Here is a 16,049-nt window from a genome sequence, read left to right as displayed (position 1 = left end):
GATACCTCCCTGGCATTCAGCAGGCGCTTAATAAATGGCCAAGTCATTGTTGGGCTGTCTAAATAAGACTCTATTAATGGCCGGCTCTGGCCGCAGTCCCAACGTCCCCGGGCGGCCCGCCGAGGGGCGGACACAGAGCGTACTATAAAGCAGCGGCGGCGCCCGCTGGGGCACTGCGGAGCCTAGGGCGGCGGCGGAGCACGATGGAGATCCCGGTGCCTGTGCAGCCGTCTTGGCTGCGCCGCGCCTCGGCCCCGTTGCCCGGGCTTTCGGCACCCGGGCGCCTCTTCGACCAGCGCTTCGGCGAGGGGCTGCTGGAGGCCGAGCTGGCTGCGCTCTGCCCCGCCGCGCTGGCCCCCTACTACTTGCGCGCACCCAGCGTGGCGCTGCCTACCGCCCAGGTGCCAGGCCTGGGGGAGGGGCGGTAACCCATCTACTTCCAAGGCTGGGGTCCCCGGTCCCCTGAGGGGGGTGAAGGACTGTCCCTTGACTTTGAGCGGGCTAGAGAGTCCGGCCCCTCAGAGGGGCTTCCGGAGTTCCCTGAGTATGGATTCTCGGAGGTCAGATTACTGAAAGGGGTGGGAGGTCCCCGTCAGTCTGAGGAGGGTCTCAGCTCCGAGAGGAGTGTAAGGGCTGGGTCACTAATTGGGTGGGGGCGGTCCCTCTGAGGGGAGTCTTGGTGATTCTGAAGGAGGCTGGGGACCCAGGGAATCTGGGAAAAAGGGGGAGCCCAGTCATTCTGAAGGGCGTGGGGCTCCCAGTGCCTCCCGAGGGGAGGGAATATTTTGTTATTCTTGAGGAAGAGAGTTTGGAGACTGTGGTGACTGTATGTCTCCTGGAGAGGTAGAGGGGAGGGAGGGTCCTGTGACTTGAGAAAGGGGAGTCTGGCCACTCAGAAGTGGGGGAGGAGTACTGGTAACTACTGAGGGCTCAAGCAATCCCGTGACTCGAGTGGGAGGGTAGAAAGGGGACTCTGGAGACTGGGGGAGGCGGCATCTTGGCGATTTCTGGCGGGGGTGGCGCAGTAAGGGCCCCTGGGGCTCTGAGGGGAAGGGGGCTGAGGAGTCAGTGTTCAGAAGGACACGCTGACTACGGCGTTGCTGACACTGGGGGAGAGGGCAGGCCTCACCCCGTGAGGACGGAGGTCCCTGACCTTGCAGGGTAAGGGGGCCTCATCACTCTGGATGAGAGGGGAATCCCAGTGGCTACAAGGGGAGGGATGATCCCAGTTATTCTGGGCGAAGAGGTCCTCGGTGGCTACGTGTAGGAAAGGGGACGCCCCAGTTCCAGAGGCCAGGAACAGCTGCAGCACCGGAACCAACGGAGAACCAAGGGGAGGGGCCTTTCTGGGTCCCCGGAGCCTCGCCCCGCCCGATGACTATCGGGCTGTGCGCAGGTATCGACCGACCCCGGGCATTTCTCGGTGCTGCTGGATGTGAAGCACTTCTCACCCGAGGAAATCGCCGTCAAGGTGGTTGGCGACCACGTGGAGGTGCACGCGCGCCACGAGGAGCGCCCGGTGAGCCCGCTGGCGGGGGCGGGGCCAGAACAAGTATGCAGGATCCGCAGGCCGGAGGGGCGGGGCATCTACAGGGAATGGGCAGAGCCCCTCAAGCCTCTTTCCCTCCAGGATGAGCACGGATACATCGCGCGCGAGTTTCACCGCCGCTACCGCTTGCCGCCTGGCGTGGACCCTGCGTCCGTGACGTCCGCGCTGTCCCCTGAGGGCGTCCTTTCCATCCAGGCCGCACCTGCTCCGGCCCAGGCTCCGCTGCCGTCGCCGCCGGCGGCTGCCGCCAAGTAGGAGCCAGAGCACGCCTGAACCCTGGGAGCCGCCTCAGGCCCTTCCACCGCACTTTTAAAGCCGACCTGACTCCGCCCAGCCAGATGTCCCGAGCGCGCCAAGACTACCCGCCCACCCAATCTGGGGTCTGCCTTGAACCTTCCAACCTAGACGCAGCCTTGATAACCTAGACCTTTTCACTGACACTCCCTCTCTCACACACGCTCCTGTTTTCAAACCTCCCGACACCTCTCTGGCTTCCAGACCCTACAAGCACAATCCCCCAGCCTACAGTCTCCCATCCCCACTGACCCCGCTTGGCGTAGAACCCCACTCCAAACTCCCTATTTCCTTCTGACTTCTCTAGGAAAACATCTCCACACCCCGTTTCAATCCCCCCCACCCAAGATTATGGTGTAGACAGACCTGCCCCCACCCTAGGCCTACGCCAGTCAAGCATAAGCCCCCGCTTCCCCTCAAACTCTGCACAGACCTCCCAACCTGGACCTTCCTGGCCTGGTCCCCAAGACTCTGGGTCCTTCCCCTCATTCCAACCAGATACTCCACTTCTCCTCACTCTCTCCCCCCAACCCATCTTCTAACTTGAAACCTCAGCCAGCCACCCCCAGACTCTTGAACCCCTTTTCTGACCCCCACCCTTTTACACCTATTCTAGGCCAACCAGGACCCTCAACCTCACACTGTACAGATATCCACCCCATCTCCTCAGACTCTGCACGGATGTCCTAGGCCCCTAAGCCCAGCTCCAACCAGAACCCCCCAGTCACTGTCATGACCCCCAAGTCTCCAACCACATAGCCACCTTCCACACCCCTCCCCTTATTCTCCAAGACCCAACCAAGCAGCCACTTTCTTTGATTCCCCACAATCTTTCTCTTGCCTCAAATTCCCTGATGCCCCATCCCCTCACTCCCCCAATAAATGTGCTACAGCTGTGCCAACTGCTTTATGTCTGATCCGGGAAGGATGGGCTGGAGAAAGCGGAGGCCAGTGTGGACGAGGGGAATGTTTATTGGGGTGGGGGTGGGGACAGGGGAACATCACTGTCGCTCGTACATCTCCCGTAGGATCTTCATGCTTTCTGAGTAACGAAGCTGGTTCCGATGGGATGCCTCCTTCCACCTGCAGTTGGGGTGGGGGGAAGGCAGAGGGAGGACTCAGCAGTTGGCGCACAGGCCACAGGGAACAAGCAGTTGGGGGATGCTCACCTCTGGCGGATGCGTTTCCAGCGCTGCATGTTTCGGTAGATGAGTGCGGAGGGTGAGGGCTCAGGCTCAGAGGGCTGCATGGACAGAGAGGCCAGGCTGGGTGGCCACGCCCGAGCCCCATAACTCCTGCCCCATTGCCCCAGGCCGGCCTTGCACACCCACCTCATCATCAGGGGTACCCTGGGTCTCAGGCTGCAGTGGGGATGGAATTCGGGATCTACAGGCATCTCCGGGTGGTCCGGGAGCTGTGGGTGGAGGCAGCTTATACACATCACGACTCTTGCTGTTGGTGACCTCTGAACCCTGAGGATATAGGACCCCACACCAAGCCCAAGAGAGTCAGAGAAGAGGGGCAGGGGCACACATTTCACACCTCCTTCCTTTCCCAGTGACAAAAGACATGAGGGTCTCACCAGGGACCTGTACTTAGGAGTCATGTCTGTCTGCTCCAAGGATCCCTGCTTTCTCCTATCCAACCCAGGGATCCCCTCAATTACTCCTGCCCAGCACACAGACCTCCACCTATGGAGACTTCCATTCCCAGCCCAAGGGGTCCCCATCTGCTCCCCTAGGCCAGGTGGCTACATCTGTTTGCACTAAGGACCCCTGCCCAGTCTCCCAGCTCTTGGGAACCCCTGATCTTGGAGGTCACATCTATTTGCCCAGAGGAACCCTGTCCCCTCTCCCTCCCAGAACAGATAGCCACGTCTGTCTGCTCTGGGGCACTCCAACCATTCCCCTGGCCTAAGGGTTCCTATCTGTGTGCCTCACCGGATCCAGGAGTTACCTGAGAGACACAGAGACCTGTGCTTGTCTATCCCATTAGCTAGGAGGGAAGGTACCTTGTGACTGTCTACCCACTGCCCTCCCTGGCTGCTGGGCGGGGGCCCACCACCCATCCCACCTCCTCATCCTCAGGCAGTGGGGGCAGCGGTGAACTGGGTGAGCGTTCACGCTCGCGCACTGTGGGGCTGTTGCGCATCCAGGCTCGGCAGATCGGGTAGAGCGGTGTGTTCTCACTGAACTGAGCCAAGTCCACGCTCCGGTCAAACAGCTTGATCACGTACGAGTCTAGGGTGGTGAGTGGGAGGGGTATGAATATCGTCACGTAGACCCCCATCACTGCCTGCCCTCCAGGGCCACCGCCTACTCACTGGATCGCTGTGGCCCTCCCTCGGCCAGCCCCTCATCCATCTCCCTCCTCTTCTTCCTCCGCTGATGGGGGAATCGGGCAGATGGCCTGTGTGGGGAGGGAGAATTTCAGGACCGGGGTGGGGACTGAGGACCTCTCATCAGCTGGCTGGGGCCCCTGCCACCTTACCGTTTGCCGCTGGCCGTGATGGAGCAATCCCTGTGGGGAGAGACAGGGAGTCAGCAGGCTTACCCTTGAACAAATGCCTGCTCAAAACCCCCCAAAGGGCACCCTGGGGGTACTGTGATCAAGCTCATACAGACGCCACCAAATCCTTAGGCCTTGTGTTCCCCCCACACCGGGGCTCGAGGTGGCATCATCAGGGGACCTAAGCTTCTGCTGCCCCAGGGCCTTTGTACATGGAGAGTGGTTAGGAGTGTGGTGGAGAAAGCATGGGGCAGGGTGGTCAGGGCTTGGATGAGGAAAGAAGTTATCTACCACAAACCCTCAAACACAGATCCCATCAATAAAACTTACTTGTTGTGGGTGTCTGAGGGGGTCTTCCCAGCTTCCTCATCCAGACGCTCCCTGGTAGCAGAGGAGAACTGTAGGCTCAGGGTTCCAAGGGCCCAGGGTGGGAAGGCACCCAGTGGCCTCATCCATTGGGCCCCTTCCTCCCTAAGCCAGCCTCTGGGGTCCCACCCAGGGCCCCCGACTCCCTATGACCCCATGCTGGGCCAGGTCCCAACCTGTCCATGTGACTCTTCTCCAGCAGACACTGCAGAACAGCATCCAGTTGGTTCCGGGCCTTGGCCATCTCCAACTCTGGGGAAGAGGGTACCGAGCAGGAGTCACTTCCCAGGCCCACGGCAGGTGGGCAGCCACTGGGCCAGGGAAGGGCATGTGTATCCAATCCTTCGGTCGGGCCCAGGCATGCTGGGAGGGTACAGTGGGCAGAGACTACTGAAATGATGAGCAAGAGCTCTGGCTTCCAGGGCTGACCCGCATGCTCATGTGTGACCTAAGGTGAATCACCTTACCTCACTGAGCCTGTTTCCTCATCTCGAAAATGGGTCTCCGAATGACACCTACCTGCTAGGACTGTTTTGAGGTTTAAACAAACCTATGTTGTATATGAATCTCAGCAGGATGCAATAATAATGAGTAACATATATAGAGTGCTTATTATGTGCCAAGCACTGTTCCAAGCACATCACACATATTAACCCATTGAGTTTTCACAATAACCCTGGCAGGTAAATATGATGTTTATCCCCATTTTACAGATGATGAAACTGAGGCACAGAGATGTTAGGCTACTTGCCCAAAGTCACACAGCTAGGAAATCACAAGGCTGAGGATTTGCACCCAGGTCATCTGGCTCCACAGGTGAAGTTATAAGGCACGGACTCAAACTGGGTGCAGAATCCAGCCGCCAGATGTGCTCTGTTTGGCTGAGGTAGTTGTGTTATTTTAAATCTGAGTTAAATCTGAATAAGATGGCTACATTTAATAATTGGGAGATTTCATCTCAAATACCCATTTTTGGCTTTTTTTCCCCCAGGAAATGAGATCTGGGCCCACCTTCCTGCATGCCACAGCCCCTGCCTGGCCCTGTCAGCCTGTGTGTTTGCCTCTCTTCATCATTGAACATAAGTAGATGATGATGTTATAAATATTCTCCTTTTACTCTTGTGGGGTGTTCGCTCTTCTCTTCCAACTAGTAGGAGCTCTGACCCAGCGCTCTACAGCCTGGAAGGACACTTGGGGACATGCTTTGCCAGCCCTGAGACTTCCTGAAGAGACCAGGAAACATGACTCAGAGGAGAGACAGGGTGGGGATGCAGGGCTGGGGGCAGCTGAGATTCTAGCAAAGAGCCTTGGTTAGGAGCCAAGGTATGGATCATGCCCACCTCTCTTTCCCTAGTCCTTGCTTCTCTCCTGAACCTCAGATCTTGGGATCCTATGGACTCCTGGACACTTTCCCCTTGACATCCCCTGGGCTCCTGCCACCTACTGGGTCCCACACTGGCCTCAGTGTCTCTCTAAACTTATCCCTTTTCCTGGACCCCCTTCTCAGGGGTATCCACACTGTCACCCCATCCCTCCCTGGGCCTCAACATGGTCACTTCTCTCCCTCCCCCACCCACCCCACGGCCTGTCCACTTGGTCCCCTGAGTGTCTCTCCCCCCTCCCCCCTCCCTAGTCTGCCCAGCCGGGTCCTTTCCCTCCCTCCCCTTGGGCTCCCAGCCTCAGTCTCCCCTTCTAATGAACCCTCCGCAAGGTGGCCAGGGGAATCTTCCTAAACCCAAACCTGACCCTGATCCTTCCCTGCTTAGAACCGTCCACGACTCTGCAGTGCCCCCCTGGGGCAGAGTCGGAGTGTTTCAGCCTGGTGTTCACAGGCCTCCATGACCCTGACTACTCCTTCCTCACCACCATCATTTTGTTGTGGTCAGGCCCCCTTCACTTTTCCATCCACGATTTTGGGGGCATTTTTTGGCATCTGGGGGGCCATCTTGTAAAACTCCCTCCTTGGTTCAAAACCCTCCCTTGGCTCCCCATTTCCCTCAGAGCAAAAGCCAAAGACCTGCCCCCCGCCACCAACCCCCCTCCGCCCCTTTGCTCTCATCTCCTCACACTTTCTACGTCACTCGCTCTGCTCCAGCCACACTGGCCTCCGTGCTGGCCCTTGAACACTCCGGACAAGGCTTTCACCTCTCCGCTGTTTCAAAGCTATTTTCTTTGTCAGATTTGCTGTTCCCTCACTTATCCTCATCGCTCTCTCCCTCACCTTGCCTCACTCCTGATCTCCCTACCTTCTCCTGTTTCGTTTTATTACCACTTATAGCATTTAACATCTCACGTCATTTTACTATTATTTTGTTGTCTGGATTCCATGCCTCTCCCACCACCCTTAACGTGCCAGTCCTGGGTTCCCATCAAGCTTGGCCCCAACCCAAAATGACTTCCGCTCTCTCAGATTCAGTTTCCCCATCTACCACATTTCCCAATTCCTAGGATTATTGGGATACAGTGACTACGAGGATTAAAAGCTTTCCTGTACTTCAGGGGCTCAGCAAATGCTGGACTCATGACCACTGCGAGAAATGGGGAAACGGAGAAAAGAGTACTTCTTTGAGTCACACGGCTCGAGATCCCCATGTCTTACCGCACCACACCACTGCCTGAGCCACCACCATTCAACCTCAAAGCTATCCTGAACACAGACCGGGAGGATATCAAGGTGGCAGGAATCGCTCGATGCCTAACAGCGATAGTAAGATGGGCTGCGGGGAGAAGTCGCGTAGTCCGCCTTATCGCGATAATGCTGTCTATAAGGACTCCCACACCCTGATCAGTCCGGTGCTCCCCTACAGGCCCCCGACCTCGGGGTCCTCACCTGATTTCTCCACTTTCACCTTCACCGGGAACATGGTTGGGGTCTGGGGTCTGGCTAGCTGGGTCAGAGAAGCCCAAAAGAGCCTAGGGTCACAAGTCAAGGCCGGAGGCAGACGGGGAGAAGTCAAAGGTAAGCTTCGTGTGTGGGCAGTCCTCCGCCCTGAGCAGTGTCCGGCCGCGACGGCCGCGGAGGCCGCCACCTCCTCTAGTTGCCCTTCTGTGGGCGGGCCCCTTCGGCAATCCCTTGTTTCCATTAGTCAATGCAACCGTCAGTCTCGTACCCTGGCCAATTCACAGCTGCCGCTGTCGGTTCCCAGCTCTAAGTCCCACCTTTCTGGGGCCAGGTTTCCGGAAACAAACCAACGATATCCCAGGGCGCTTCCTGGGAGGTGTAGTTCTAGCTCCCGAGACTCAGCAGAAGTAAGCGCGCCTGCGCCGCGCGAGGCACGGTGGGAGACCAAGGATCAGAGCGTCGCGAGGCTGCTTGGCAGTTACAGTATTAGAAGCTTTGAGTAACACCAATTTAGCTATTGAACAGGAGTTATTTAACCGTGGGGGGAGTCTCTCTTGGTCCCTAAGAGGAAAACAAGTCTGGGGTTAGGCTGGGTTCCCTCTTAACTAAGCATTCACTAGGTGTCAGCTACCTGTTAAACTCTTTTCAGGTGCAGCCTCATTCACTTAGCAAATATTAAGTACCTGAGCCAGGTACTCTCCTAGGTACTGGGGACACCGCAGTGAACAAAATGGACAAAAATCCTTGCCCTAATGAGCTTATATTTTAGAGGATGGAAGATGAACAATAAACAAGTAGAACATTTTAAATGAAATGTAAGAGGAGAATGGATATAGCCTGAAAGACATAGGGAGTGTGGTGGCCCGAGCGCGGGTTGGAAAAGAATTTCCAGACACAAGGCAGAATGTAAGGAAGATAGAGTTTATTAAAGAGAAAGGTCGCTGCAAGAACAGCGGGCCAACTTCCTGGTAGCCAGGGAAAGTCAACCCCCTCTGTGGGCTAGCAGCCAACTTTTATAGCCTCAAGACAAAGAAAAATCCTGCGGGCAGGATGGCATTAGGTGATTGGTCAGGAAGCTACAAGGTTACTACATGGTGGATATTTTACCTAATTTGGAGTCGGGGGGCTGACCGGTTTAGATTAGGAGAGCGCGTGGCAACAGTTGCTATGGGGGCTCGGTTAATTCCAGAGTTTTTGTCCTGTGTCCTTGATGTAGGGTGTCCTTGATGTAGGGCTCCACAGGAGATGCGAAGGTGGGGATTGAAATTTTAAATAGGAGGGTCAAGGAAACCTTCTCTAATAAATCTCTTGAATACATGTCTATTGCTGCAGACGATCTCCTTCAGAAAATGAGGAACTTCCATTTACCACATGTGCCTTGGCATAGATAAATTCTAGGGGGTAGCATTGTGATCCACACTTCTGATAAGAATAACGAGGGCGAGTGGGGAAGTAATGTTTTCAAATTCACATACTACCTGTACAGGATAACAGTCCCTAGTAATGGAAGTATTATTGCTTTCTTGGTTCCAGATCTGTACAGTAGGGTTCCCAAGCAAGAAAGTTCCTATTTTTGATGAGTTATGAGTAGTATACAGTGAACTAATGCGCATGATGTATGAAGCACTAAGCCTAGCACAAAGTAAGCAATCAATAAATGTTTCGGAATATTAATAATCATTTTATGCTTCAACCTCCAAAAGATCCCAGGAAATCAATATTGAGACTTAGGGTCCTTTATTAGGGGATGTCAGCAGAGAACATAGGAGATAGGAACAAGTCTTAGGGGCTTGAGAGCAGGCTCGGAGTAGAGGAGCCCATCCTGGTCCTCAGGCCTGTGCAGAAGTTGTCAGGGGGTACCCAGGGGTATGGTGAAGGAGAGGTAGTCCCCAAGGGCGCCCCAACGTGGCCGGTAGATCTGGAAGATAGTGATCCAAGTGGTGAGCACAATCACCCAGAAAAGGAAGCCCACAGCTGAGCGCCAGACATCTGTAAGAGGGAACAGGAGGGGAAAGGTTGGCCTCCACCTGCTCTCTGGTCTCCCCGAGACCGGCCCTCTCTTCTCTTCCACAGAGTCCCAGAATTCTGGAACCTCCATTGTCCCTTCCCAGCAAGGCTCCCAGAGTCCCCCTCCCCACACCCGATGGCCTCCCTTCATCTGTGCCCTGGACTCACAGCCTTTGATTTGGCTCTGTTCCGTGTATGCCGGGACAAGGAAGGCCTCTCGGAAGAACCAGAAGATGTTGACCAACCAGAGAAAAGGCAGGAAAGCAAACCCACCTAAAGAGAAGAAAATAAACTGGGACTTAAGGCAATGAGGATCCTCCCAACACCCACGTAGAAGACCAATTTGGAAGGTCCTCTCCCATACCCAAATTCAAATGGAGATCTCTGCTATCAGGGATTCAAGAATCCTGACTCCTCCCCGGAATCCAGAAATCTGAGTCCTCAACCATCTTTTTGGCAGGACCAAGAGCCCAGGCCCCCAACTCCTGTCCTCTCTTGGGACCCAGAAATTGAGGCCCCAGTCTCCTCCTTCCTCAGGACCCAGGCCCTTCCTCTCTTGGGACCCAGGAGTCGGCGTCCCCAGCCACTTCATTCTCTAGACCCAAGAATCCAGGCCCCTAGACCCTCTTCCCCCAGGCGCTCTAGTCCCGTCCCCTCTCTTCTCCGGGGACCCTAAGATATCAGCACTTACCCAGGTAGTACTTCCGGCACAGGTTCAACTTCTCCTCGTTGGACACCCGCTCCAAGTTCATAGTTGCGCTGGGGCCGGGTCTTCCGAGGGTCTTCAGGGCAAGACCCAAGCCCTGACCCTAAGTGACAGATGCAAGGATCACAAACAACCACGCCCCTATTACGACAAAAGGGAGAGAAATTGAAGGGTGGGTTTTCTGAAAGAAGGGTACCCCCGCCCCCACCAGCAAGCTGACTGGGTTGAGACGCTCTTTATGTTTACTGGGGTACGGAGACGACCCCTAACTCACCCGTGGAGTCTTACTTCCTCCGGTTTGGACCCCTTTGCCACTTTCAACTACGGACTTTTGCGCGAGATGCCGCAAGTATCTCTGGACCCTGTAGTCTTTTTGGTCAGGCAACGCTGCACGCATGCGCTTTCAGGCAACTCCAGTGGGTGAGTCCAGGCGCAGGGTGCGAGCCTCCATCACGCAAGCGCACTAGAGAGTTTCTGAGTGTCCGGAGGCCGCGAAGAACTACATTTCCCAATGCCCTTAAGCAACGGAAGTGATGTAAATAGCAGACATAGTTGGAGGGTTCGGGTAAAAATGGCCGAATATTTAGCTTCGATATTCGGGACTGAGAAGGACAAGTGAGAACGGGCGCAGGGAGTGGCCCCTCGGGAGCCCGAGGACGAGGCACTTGGTTCCCTGGTGGCTGGGCGGCGTGGGGCGGTGTTTCTGGGGTGTCCGGCTCCCCGGCCCTCGGTTCACCTCTGTCTCTGCACCTCTTCCAGGGTTAACTGCTCTTTTTACTTTAAGATCGGGGCCTGCCGGCATGGGGACCGGTGCTCCCGGCTTCACAACAAACCGACTTTCAGCCAGGTGAGACCCGGCACGGAGCCTGGGGGGTTAACCTCCTGTCCATTCCCCTTCTGTTGTCCACCATCACGAGGTCCCGCCTTTTCCGGATTTCTAGGGCCCACCCTACCGCCCGGCTTTTTTCTTGTCGGACCTCTGCAGGTTCCTCCCCCAACCTTCAGGCCCTTCTCCCAGGAACTTGGCCACGCCCCCGTACGTAAAGACCACACCCCTGGGCTGTCCCTCACTGCTAGGTACCCCTTCTTCTGGTTTTCTGAGGGACAGGCGTTGCTGATGCACTCAAGATGCTTATGCTTTTTCTCTGGTGCAAGGTCTCACCCCCAACTTTCATACCCAATTCCTTTGCATATAGCCCCGCCCTCTGAGCTCAGGCCCCGCCCCCTTTAAATTCTGTTCAGACCATAGTACTGCTCAACCTGTACCGGAATCCACAGAACACCGCCCAAACCGCAGACGGATCGCACTGTGAGTGAGGGACCTGTCTTGGGGGCAGGGCGGACAGCTCCCAGCAGGCCACGCCCTGATTCCACCCGGCCCCCCTCCTCCAGGTCACGTGAGCGACGTGGAGGTGCAAGAACACTATGATAACTTCTTCGAGGTGAGGGTTGGCAGGGGTGGGTTCAGTTTCCTGTGGGCCAGCAGCTCAGCTGAGTTCCTCCTGGTCTTCCACAGGAAGTGTTCACAGAACTGCAGGAGAAGTACGGAGAGATTGAAGAGATGAATGTGTGCGACAACCTGGGGGATCACCTCGTGGGCAATGTTTATGTCAAGGTGCCTGCTGTCTCTCCATTAGAGCCTAGAGGTGGAGGCCTTTCAGTGCCTAACGGCCACCGCTGAAGCCTCACAGCTTGAGGTCCATCACTAAATCCACTCCAGACCCTGAGCTGCTAGCTAATCCTCTGATTTCTGAGTTTGATTGCTGACCCTGACCGACTTTCCCTCAGTTTCGGCGCGAGGAGGATGCAGAGCGGGCAGTGGCTGAACTCAATAACCGCTGGTTCAACGGGCAGGCTGTGCATGCCGAGCTGTCTCCCGTCACTGACTTCCGGGAGTCGTGCTGTCGGCAGTATGAGATGGGGTATGGTAGTGCAGGGGTGGGATGGTCACCTGGAGTCCCAGACTTCTGTGTATGTGTTGAGGGGGCTGTCAGTGACAATGGCCTCATCCGTCCATCCATGCTTTACCCAGGGAATGTACCCGGGGTGGTTTCTGCAACTTCATGCACCTGCGACCTATCTCCCGCAACCTCCGGCGGCAGCTCTATGGGCGGGGACCCAGGCGCAGGTACCTCAGGACCAGCCTGCCAAGACTTCTCGTATCCCAAGGCCCCTGTATCTTGAGATGAATCTGATCCTGTGCCCCAATAAGTGTCTCAAGCCTTTCGTGCCCTAAGACTAGCCCTGAGCCCCATCTGAAGACCAGCACCTAAGTCCCAACCCCCAAACCAGCCTGAACCCCAAGCCCAAGTCCATCCTGGATCTCCAATCCTGAGGTCGGCCCCTGTGCACCTATCCTGAGGCCACCCCCAGGAACTCTTCTTACTTCATCAACTGCCATGCCTTATTCCAGAGCAGAGAGGCAGAACTGGGGGATCTGCACACCATTCCCATGGCTCTAACCCTCCTCTCTCCTGTCCCCAGGTCACCCCCAAGGTCCCATACTGGCCACCGTCCCCGAGAAAGAAATCGACGACGGTCCCCAGACCACCGGCATGGCCGTTTCTGAGATGCTGACCTCCTTGCCCTCCACCCCTGGCAGGCATATATGTTCCTGGCCAGGACCCCTCCTCAAAGCTCCCTTAACTCCCTAGTGCCATCTTTCCCAGGCTCCGGGTCTCCATGATGTAATACCTTCAACACAGGGACCTTCTATCGCCCCGCCCCTAATAAAGTTATATATTGAGGGTTTAGAGCTTCGTTGTTAGCTTGAGCCTGGCTGTGGGCTGGTTTCCTTCCACCCCCACATCTGCTGATGAAAAGGGGAAGTAGGGCTGGGCTCTGGCCACAACCTCAGCCAAGGAACTTCCAACAACAGGTGGGAAAGCAGCATGCCCAGGGTCCTAGAAACCCCCAAGTGGGACTGGTTGGGTGGGGCTGCCTTTGTGCTGAAACTTCAGCACGTCCATCAGAGGATTCCCAAGGGGGAGATGCTTGGTTGTGGCAGGTTGGAGGATTCCCAGTTTGGAGGAGATTGGGGTTAGGAGCTAAGGTAAGATTGCTGGGAGTTGGGTGGGAGTCCCCAGTGGGTGATGGCTGGGTCCTCTATGCCCACTGCCCTGAGATGGGAATAGGTAGTACCTAATACTTAAGCTTACTCTATGCCAGGTGCCAGGTGTTCTAAATGCTTTACTTCCAGTAATGGTTTTACTTCTCCACAATAACCTAAGACAGGTACTATTATTATCCCATTTTACAGATGGGAAAAGAGAGGGCAAGAAGATGGCAGAGATGGGATATAAATCCACGCAGTCCGGCTCCAGAGTCCTCGCTGTAGCCATCTTGAGGCCTTGTGGCCTCTCTGATAACGGGCCAGGAGCTGGTCTGGGGGCTGGAGAGTAGATTCCTGGCTTCCAAAGGGGACTGGGGATCCTATGCCCCCACATCCACTGCTTCCTTCTTCTGACCCGGTTTCCTGGCAAGTGCGGCAGAGGCGCTGTGGCAGGAAGTCCTGTGGTCATGGCCCCCCAGAAGGCAGGCTCCGCCAGGATGGGGCCCCTATGCCTCCTCCTGACTGCCGTGCTGCTCCTGGCCCAGGCGGCGCCGAGGAAGGCCTCTCAGCACTGCAGCCGCCTCGAGTACTGGAACCCTGACGACCTGTGCAGTGGCAGCTGCCTGCAGCGATTCGGGCCGACCCCTGCTCGGGTAAGGAGCAGGGACTGGGCGTTTGCATATGTTCAGGCGGAGTTAAGGGGTGATAGGGAAGGGGGAAGGGGCGAGGTCTGTGGGGTGTGGCCCGTGAGGCTTGCTTCGGGGTAGGGGCGGTGGGCCGTACGTAGACGAAGTGGGGATGGGGGGCTGAGCCTGCGAAGAAAGAGACAGTGTGAGTTAAGAGGGTCATGGTTAAGGGGTGTGGCCGGTTAGACAGGCGGGAACCGGGAGGCGAGGAAGAGGTGGGCGGGGGAATGAAAGGAGCGGGGCCTGTGTAGAGAAGGTTGGGAGACTGGCAGGGCTAGTGTGTGTGTGTGTGGGGGGGGGGGGGCAGGAATAGAGAGGTGGGCACGTCCGCTGATAGGTTGGGTGAGTACAGTGCAAGGGGCGGGGACTGCTGGGATAGGACAAAGGGGAAAGCACGTAGCTAGCGCAGAGGCAGGTTTGGCGGCTGCACGTGAGACGCTGTGTCCCACCAGACTGAATTTTCGGAAAACTGCCGGCCGGATGATGCGGGCAATCACGTAACGCACCCCTTCAAAGAGTGTCCTCCTGGGCAGTGCAACCCCAACACCGAAGAGCTAGGTAGCCCTTGTGGCGGCGGAGCAACGGCCCCCACTTCCTTGGGGAGCCGCGGCGGGACCCGGAGGCGCGGCAGACAGGTGCTGGTTGGGCTCCGGAGGGCCTGGGCAAGGTGCAGCCTGCCGGAGTGGGGCGGGGGCTGGGGGCGTGGCTTGGGGTCGGATGGGCGGGGTCTGTATCAAGGGAAGGGAGGGTTTAACCTAACTGAAGAGGATAGGGATGGGGGCACAGTATTAATAGTATCAGGGGTTAAAGGAGTCGGGGTGGGAGGGCTGGATCAGGCGGGGATGTGGCCCCATTGAGGGATTTAAGGATGGGAAGTTTGTGCTGAGGAGGCAGGAGTAGGGCATGCTTCCCACTTTATTTCCAGAAGCCGGTCCCTAACAAGGAGCCCTGCCCCCTGACACGTGGAAAACTGAGCGTCCTTAGTTCCCAGGAGCCCAGCTCACCGGCGATCCCCAGTCTCCCGTGGACATCTGAGCACAAAGTCCCTCAGCAGGCCTGGCCGAGTTGGAGTTTTGACCTGTCCCTGGTGCTGGTTCTGCTCGTGACCTCAGCAGTAATCCTCCTGCTCGCCCTGCAAAGGCACCGCCGTCGCCACCACCAGGGGAAAGCCGTCCAACACCCCTATCCTGGCTTGGTTTGCAACGACCTGAACACCCACATCCTATTCTCCCTGCACTCGTCCCCTCCAGGCTCCCTGGAGGCTTCAGAGGCAGGGTACTCAGGGAAGGAGGTCCCTCTGCCTCCACTCCTAGGCAGGGGTTAGTTGAGGATACACCAAGGAGGGAGGGGAGGTGGGCTGGAAGCTTGCGCCTCCTCCCCTTCACCCCTCCCTTTGTCTCCTAGAGCCGCCAAGTCTGGAATCACAGCCGCTGTCTCACCTCCAGGATGAGCTGGAAGTGCTGGAGGAGCTGGGAGCTGATCGTGCTGCTGGATCCTGAGCCTGAGCCAGGTTGGGGGAGAGCCTGTGGCAGCACTCGACACCTGGCTGCAAAATATGGACTGCCTGCTGCCTGGTCCACTTCTGCCTACTCCCTGCGGCCCAGTCGCTGGCCTCGGCGGGCCGTGATGGAGATGGTGGTGGCAAGGGAGCCCTCTGCCTCTCTGGGCCAGCTTGGTGCACACCTGCCCAGAGAGGGCGGGCAGATGCGCTGCGGGTGCTGTCCAAGCTTGGCTGAGCTGGCGCCTGCCCGGCCTAGTACCCGATAAAAATAAAGTTTCCATTGAAGTAAGTGCCTGCTGTCCCTGGGCCTCATCACGGGTCCTCTTAAAATAGTCTTAATTGGGCCAAAACCCAACAGACATCCTCTCACTCCCCTCCCCATTCAGGGAATGGGCCAATCCCACCACACACACAAGACCAGATGTGGGTTACCTCTGGGCAACCAGGGTCCCCTCTGAGAAATGGCCCTGCTACCCTTGGGAGGGTTCATCTATAGGGACCCATCTGAGTTCTAACTTGGAATAGGTGTTACATTTAT

The 16,049-nt window shown here is 56.8% G+C and overlaps 5 protein-coding genes across 17 annotated transcripts; 3 read left to right on the top strand and 2 right to left on the bottom strand.

Moving 5' to 3' along the window:
• The first annotated feature begins 101 nt into the window (after window positions 1–101).
• HSPB6 (heat shock protein family B (small) member 6) lies at window positions 102–2,741 on the top strand. 2 transcript variants are annotated; one of them, XM_028165271.2, is made up of 3 exons: window positions 102–401; window positions 1,397–1,552; window positions 1,631–2,741. In XM_028165271.2, the coding sequence occupies exons 1-3, from the start codon at window positions 204–206 to the stop codon at window positions 1,802–1,804; spliced, it is 528 nt and encodes a 175-aa protein (XP_028021072.1). In that variant the 5' UTR covers window positions 102–203; the 3' UTR covers window positions 1,805–2,741. The 2 variants fall into 2 exon arrangements, with proteins under 2 accessions (XP_028021072.1, XP_007165221.1); XM_007165159.3 differs by having other exon boundaries at window positions 147–401; window positions 1,397–1,519.
• Window positions 2,742–2,792: 51 nt separating this feature from the next.
• On the bottom strand, window positions 2,793–7,752 carry LIN37 (lin-37 DREAM MuvB core complex component). Of its 3 annotated transcripts, none has more exons than XM_007165156.3 (9): window positions 7,548–7,752; window positions 4,894–4,969; window positions 4,682–4,732; window positions 4,334–4,363; window positions 4,167–4,252; window positions 3,917–4,083; window positions 3,175–3,315; window positions 3,013–3,086; window positions 2,793–2,926 (listed from the first exon to the last, which is right to left on the bottom strand). In XM_007165156.3, the coding sequence occupies exons 1-9, from the start codon at window positions 7,579–7,581 to the stop codon at window positions 2,845–2,847; spliced, it is 741 nt and encodes a 246-aa protein (XP_007165218.1). In that variant the 5' UTR covers window positions 7,582–7,752; the 3' UTR covers window positions 2,793–2,844. The 3 variants fall into 3 exon arrangements, with proteins under 3 accessions (XP_007165218.1, XP_007165220.1, XP_007165219.1); XM_007165158.3 differs by having other exon boundaries at window positions 3,175–3,257; XM_007165157.3 differs by lacking the exons at window positions 4,334–4,363; window positions 4,682–4,732.
• Window positions 7,753–9,279: 1,527 nt separating this feature from the next.
• PSENEN (presenilin enhancer, gamma-secretase subunit) lies at window positions 9,280–10,698 on the bottom strand. Of its 2 annotated transcripts, none has more exons than XM_007165154.3 (4): window positions 10,547–10,698; window positions 10,258–10,375; window positions 9,735–9,839; window positions 9,280–9,548 (listed from the first exon to the last, which is right to left on the bottom strand). In XM_007165154.3, the coding sequence occupies exons 1-4, from the start codon at window positions 10,667–10,669 to the stop codon at window positions 9,409–9,411; spliced, it is 486 nt and encodes a 161-aa protein (XP_007165216.3). In that variant the 5' UTR covers window positions 10,670–10,698; the 3' UTR covers window positions 9,280–9,408. The 2 variants fall into 2 exon arrangements, with proteins under 2 accessions (XP_007165216.3, XP_007165217.1); XM_007165155.2 differs by having other exon boundaries at window positions 10,258–10,413; window positions 10,547–10,648.
• Window positions 10,699–10,804: 106 nt separating this feature from the next.
• U2AF1L4 (U2 small nuclear RNA auxiliary factor 1 like 4) lies at window positions 10,805–13,045 on the top strand. Of its 9 annotated transcripts, XM_007165152.3 has the most exons (9): window positions 10,813–10,887; window positions 11,032–11,119; window positions 11,258–11,308; window positions 11,515–11,581; window positions 11,665–11,714; window positions 11,789–11,887; window positions 12,061–12,194; window positions 12,305–12,400; window positions 12,757–13,045. In XM_007165152.3, the coding sequence occupies exons 1-9, from the start codon at window positions 10,844–10,846 to the stop codon at window positions 12,839–12,841; spliced, it is 714 nt and encodes a 237-aa protein (XP_007165214.1). In that variant the 5' UTR covers window positions 10,813–10,843; the 3' UTR covers window positions 12,842–13,045. The 9 variants fall into 9 exon arrangements, with proteins under 9 accessions (XP_057389377.1, XP_007165214.1, XP_007165213.2 ...); XM_007165151.2 differs by lacking the exon at window positions 11,258–11,308; XM_007165153.3 differs by lacking the exon at window positions 12,305–12,400.
• A 150-nt stretch (window positions 13,046–13,195) lies between these two features.
• On the top strand, window positions 13,196–15,796 carry IGFLR1 (IGF like family receptor 1). Its single transcript, XM_057533383.1, is given in 6 exon segments — window positions 13,196–13,977; window positions 14,463–14,645; window positions 14,936–15,329; window positions 15,415–15,482; window positions 15,484–15,691; window positions 15,694–15,796. Coding segments are annotated over 6 exon segments (1,113 nt in total). The 5' UTR covers window positions 13,196–13,791; the 3' UTR covers window positions 15,768–15,796.
• The last annotated feature ends 253 nt before the right edge of the window (window positions 15,797–16,049 follow it).

Source organism: Balaenoptera acutorostrata, chromosome 19, assembly GCF_949987535.1.
Source record: "Balaenoptera acutorostrata chromosome 19, mBalAcu1.1, whole genome shotgun sequence".
NCBI lineage: Eukaryota > Metazoa > Chordata > Mammalia > Artiodactyla > Balaenopteridae > Balaenoptera > Balaenoptera acutorostrata.
This window is presented reverse-complemented; position numbering and strand designations above follow the sequence as displayed.

What these genes read in the sequence shown, in the direction of transcription:
- U2AF1L4 (XM_057533390.1), top strand. Translation starts at nt 10,844, where the DNA reads ATGGCCGAATATTTAGCTTCGATATTCGGGACTGAGAAGGACAA. An exon ending in ACTATGATAACTTCTTCGAG is followed by an intron (nt 11,715 to 11,788) that starts GTGAGGGTTGGC and finishes GGTCTTCCACAG; the next exon opens with GAAGTGTTCACAGAACTGCA. An exon ending in GGGCGGGGACCCAGGCGCAG is followed by an intron (nt 12,401 to 12,756) that starts GTACCTCAGGAC and finishes TCCTGTCCCCAG; the next exon opens with GTCACCCCCAAGGTCCCATA.
- LIN37 (XM_007165156.3), bottom strand. Translation starts at nt 7,581, where the DNA reads ATGTTCCCGGTGAAGGTGAAAGTGGAGAAATCAG. An exon ending in GGTGAAAGTGGAGAAATCAG is followed by an intron (nt 4,970 to 7,547) that starts GTGAGGACCCCG and finishes CCTCTTCCCCAG; the next exon opens with AGTTGGAGATGGCCAAGGCC. An exon ending in AGGGTACCCCTGATGATGAG is followed by an intron (nt 3,087 to 3,174) that starts GTGGGTGTGCAA and finishes CTGTCCATGCAG; the next exon opens with CCCTCTGAGCCTGAGCCCTC.
- PSENEN (XM_007165154.3), bottom strand. Translation starts at nt 10,669, where the DNA reads ATGCGTGCAGCGTTGCCTGACCAAAAAGACTACAGGGTCCAGAGATAC. An exon ending in GAGGAAGTAAGACTCCACGG is followed by an intron (nt 10,376 to 10,546) that starts GTGAGTTAGGGG and finishes TCTGTCACTTAG; the next exon opens with GGTCAGGGCTTGGGTCTTGC. An exon ending in ACAGAGCCAAATCAAAGGCT is followed by an intron (nt 9,549 to 9,734) that starts GTGAGTCCAGGG and finishes TCCCTCTTACAG; the next exon opens with ATGTCTGGCGCTCAGCTGTG.
- HSPB6 (XM_028165271.2), top strand. Translation starts at nt 204, where the DNA reads ATGGAGATCCCGGTGCCTGTGCAGCCGTCTTGGCTGCGCCGCGCCTCG. An exon ending in TGGCGCTGCCTACCGCCCAG is followed by an intron (nt 402 to 1,396) that starts GTGCCAGGCCTG and finishes GGCTGTGCGCAG; the next exon opens with GTATCGACCGACCCCGGGCA. An exon ending in CGGGGGCGGGGCCAGAACAA is followed by an intron (nt 1,553 to 1,630) that starts GTATGCAGGATC and finishes CTTTCCCTCCAG; the next exon opens with GATGAGCACGGATACATCGC.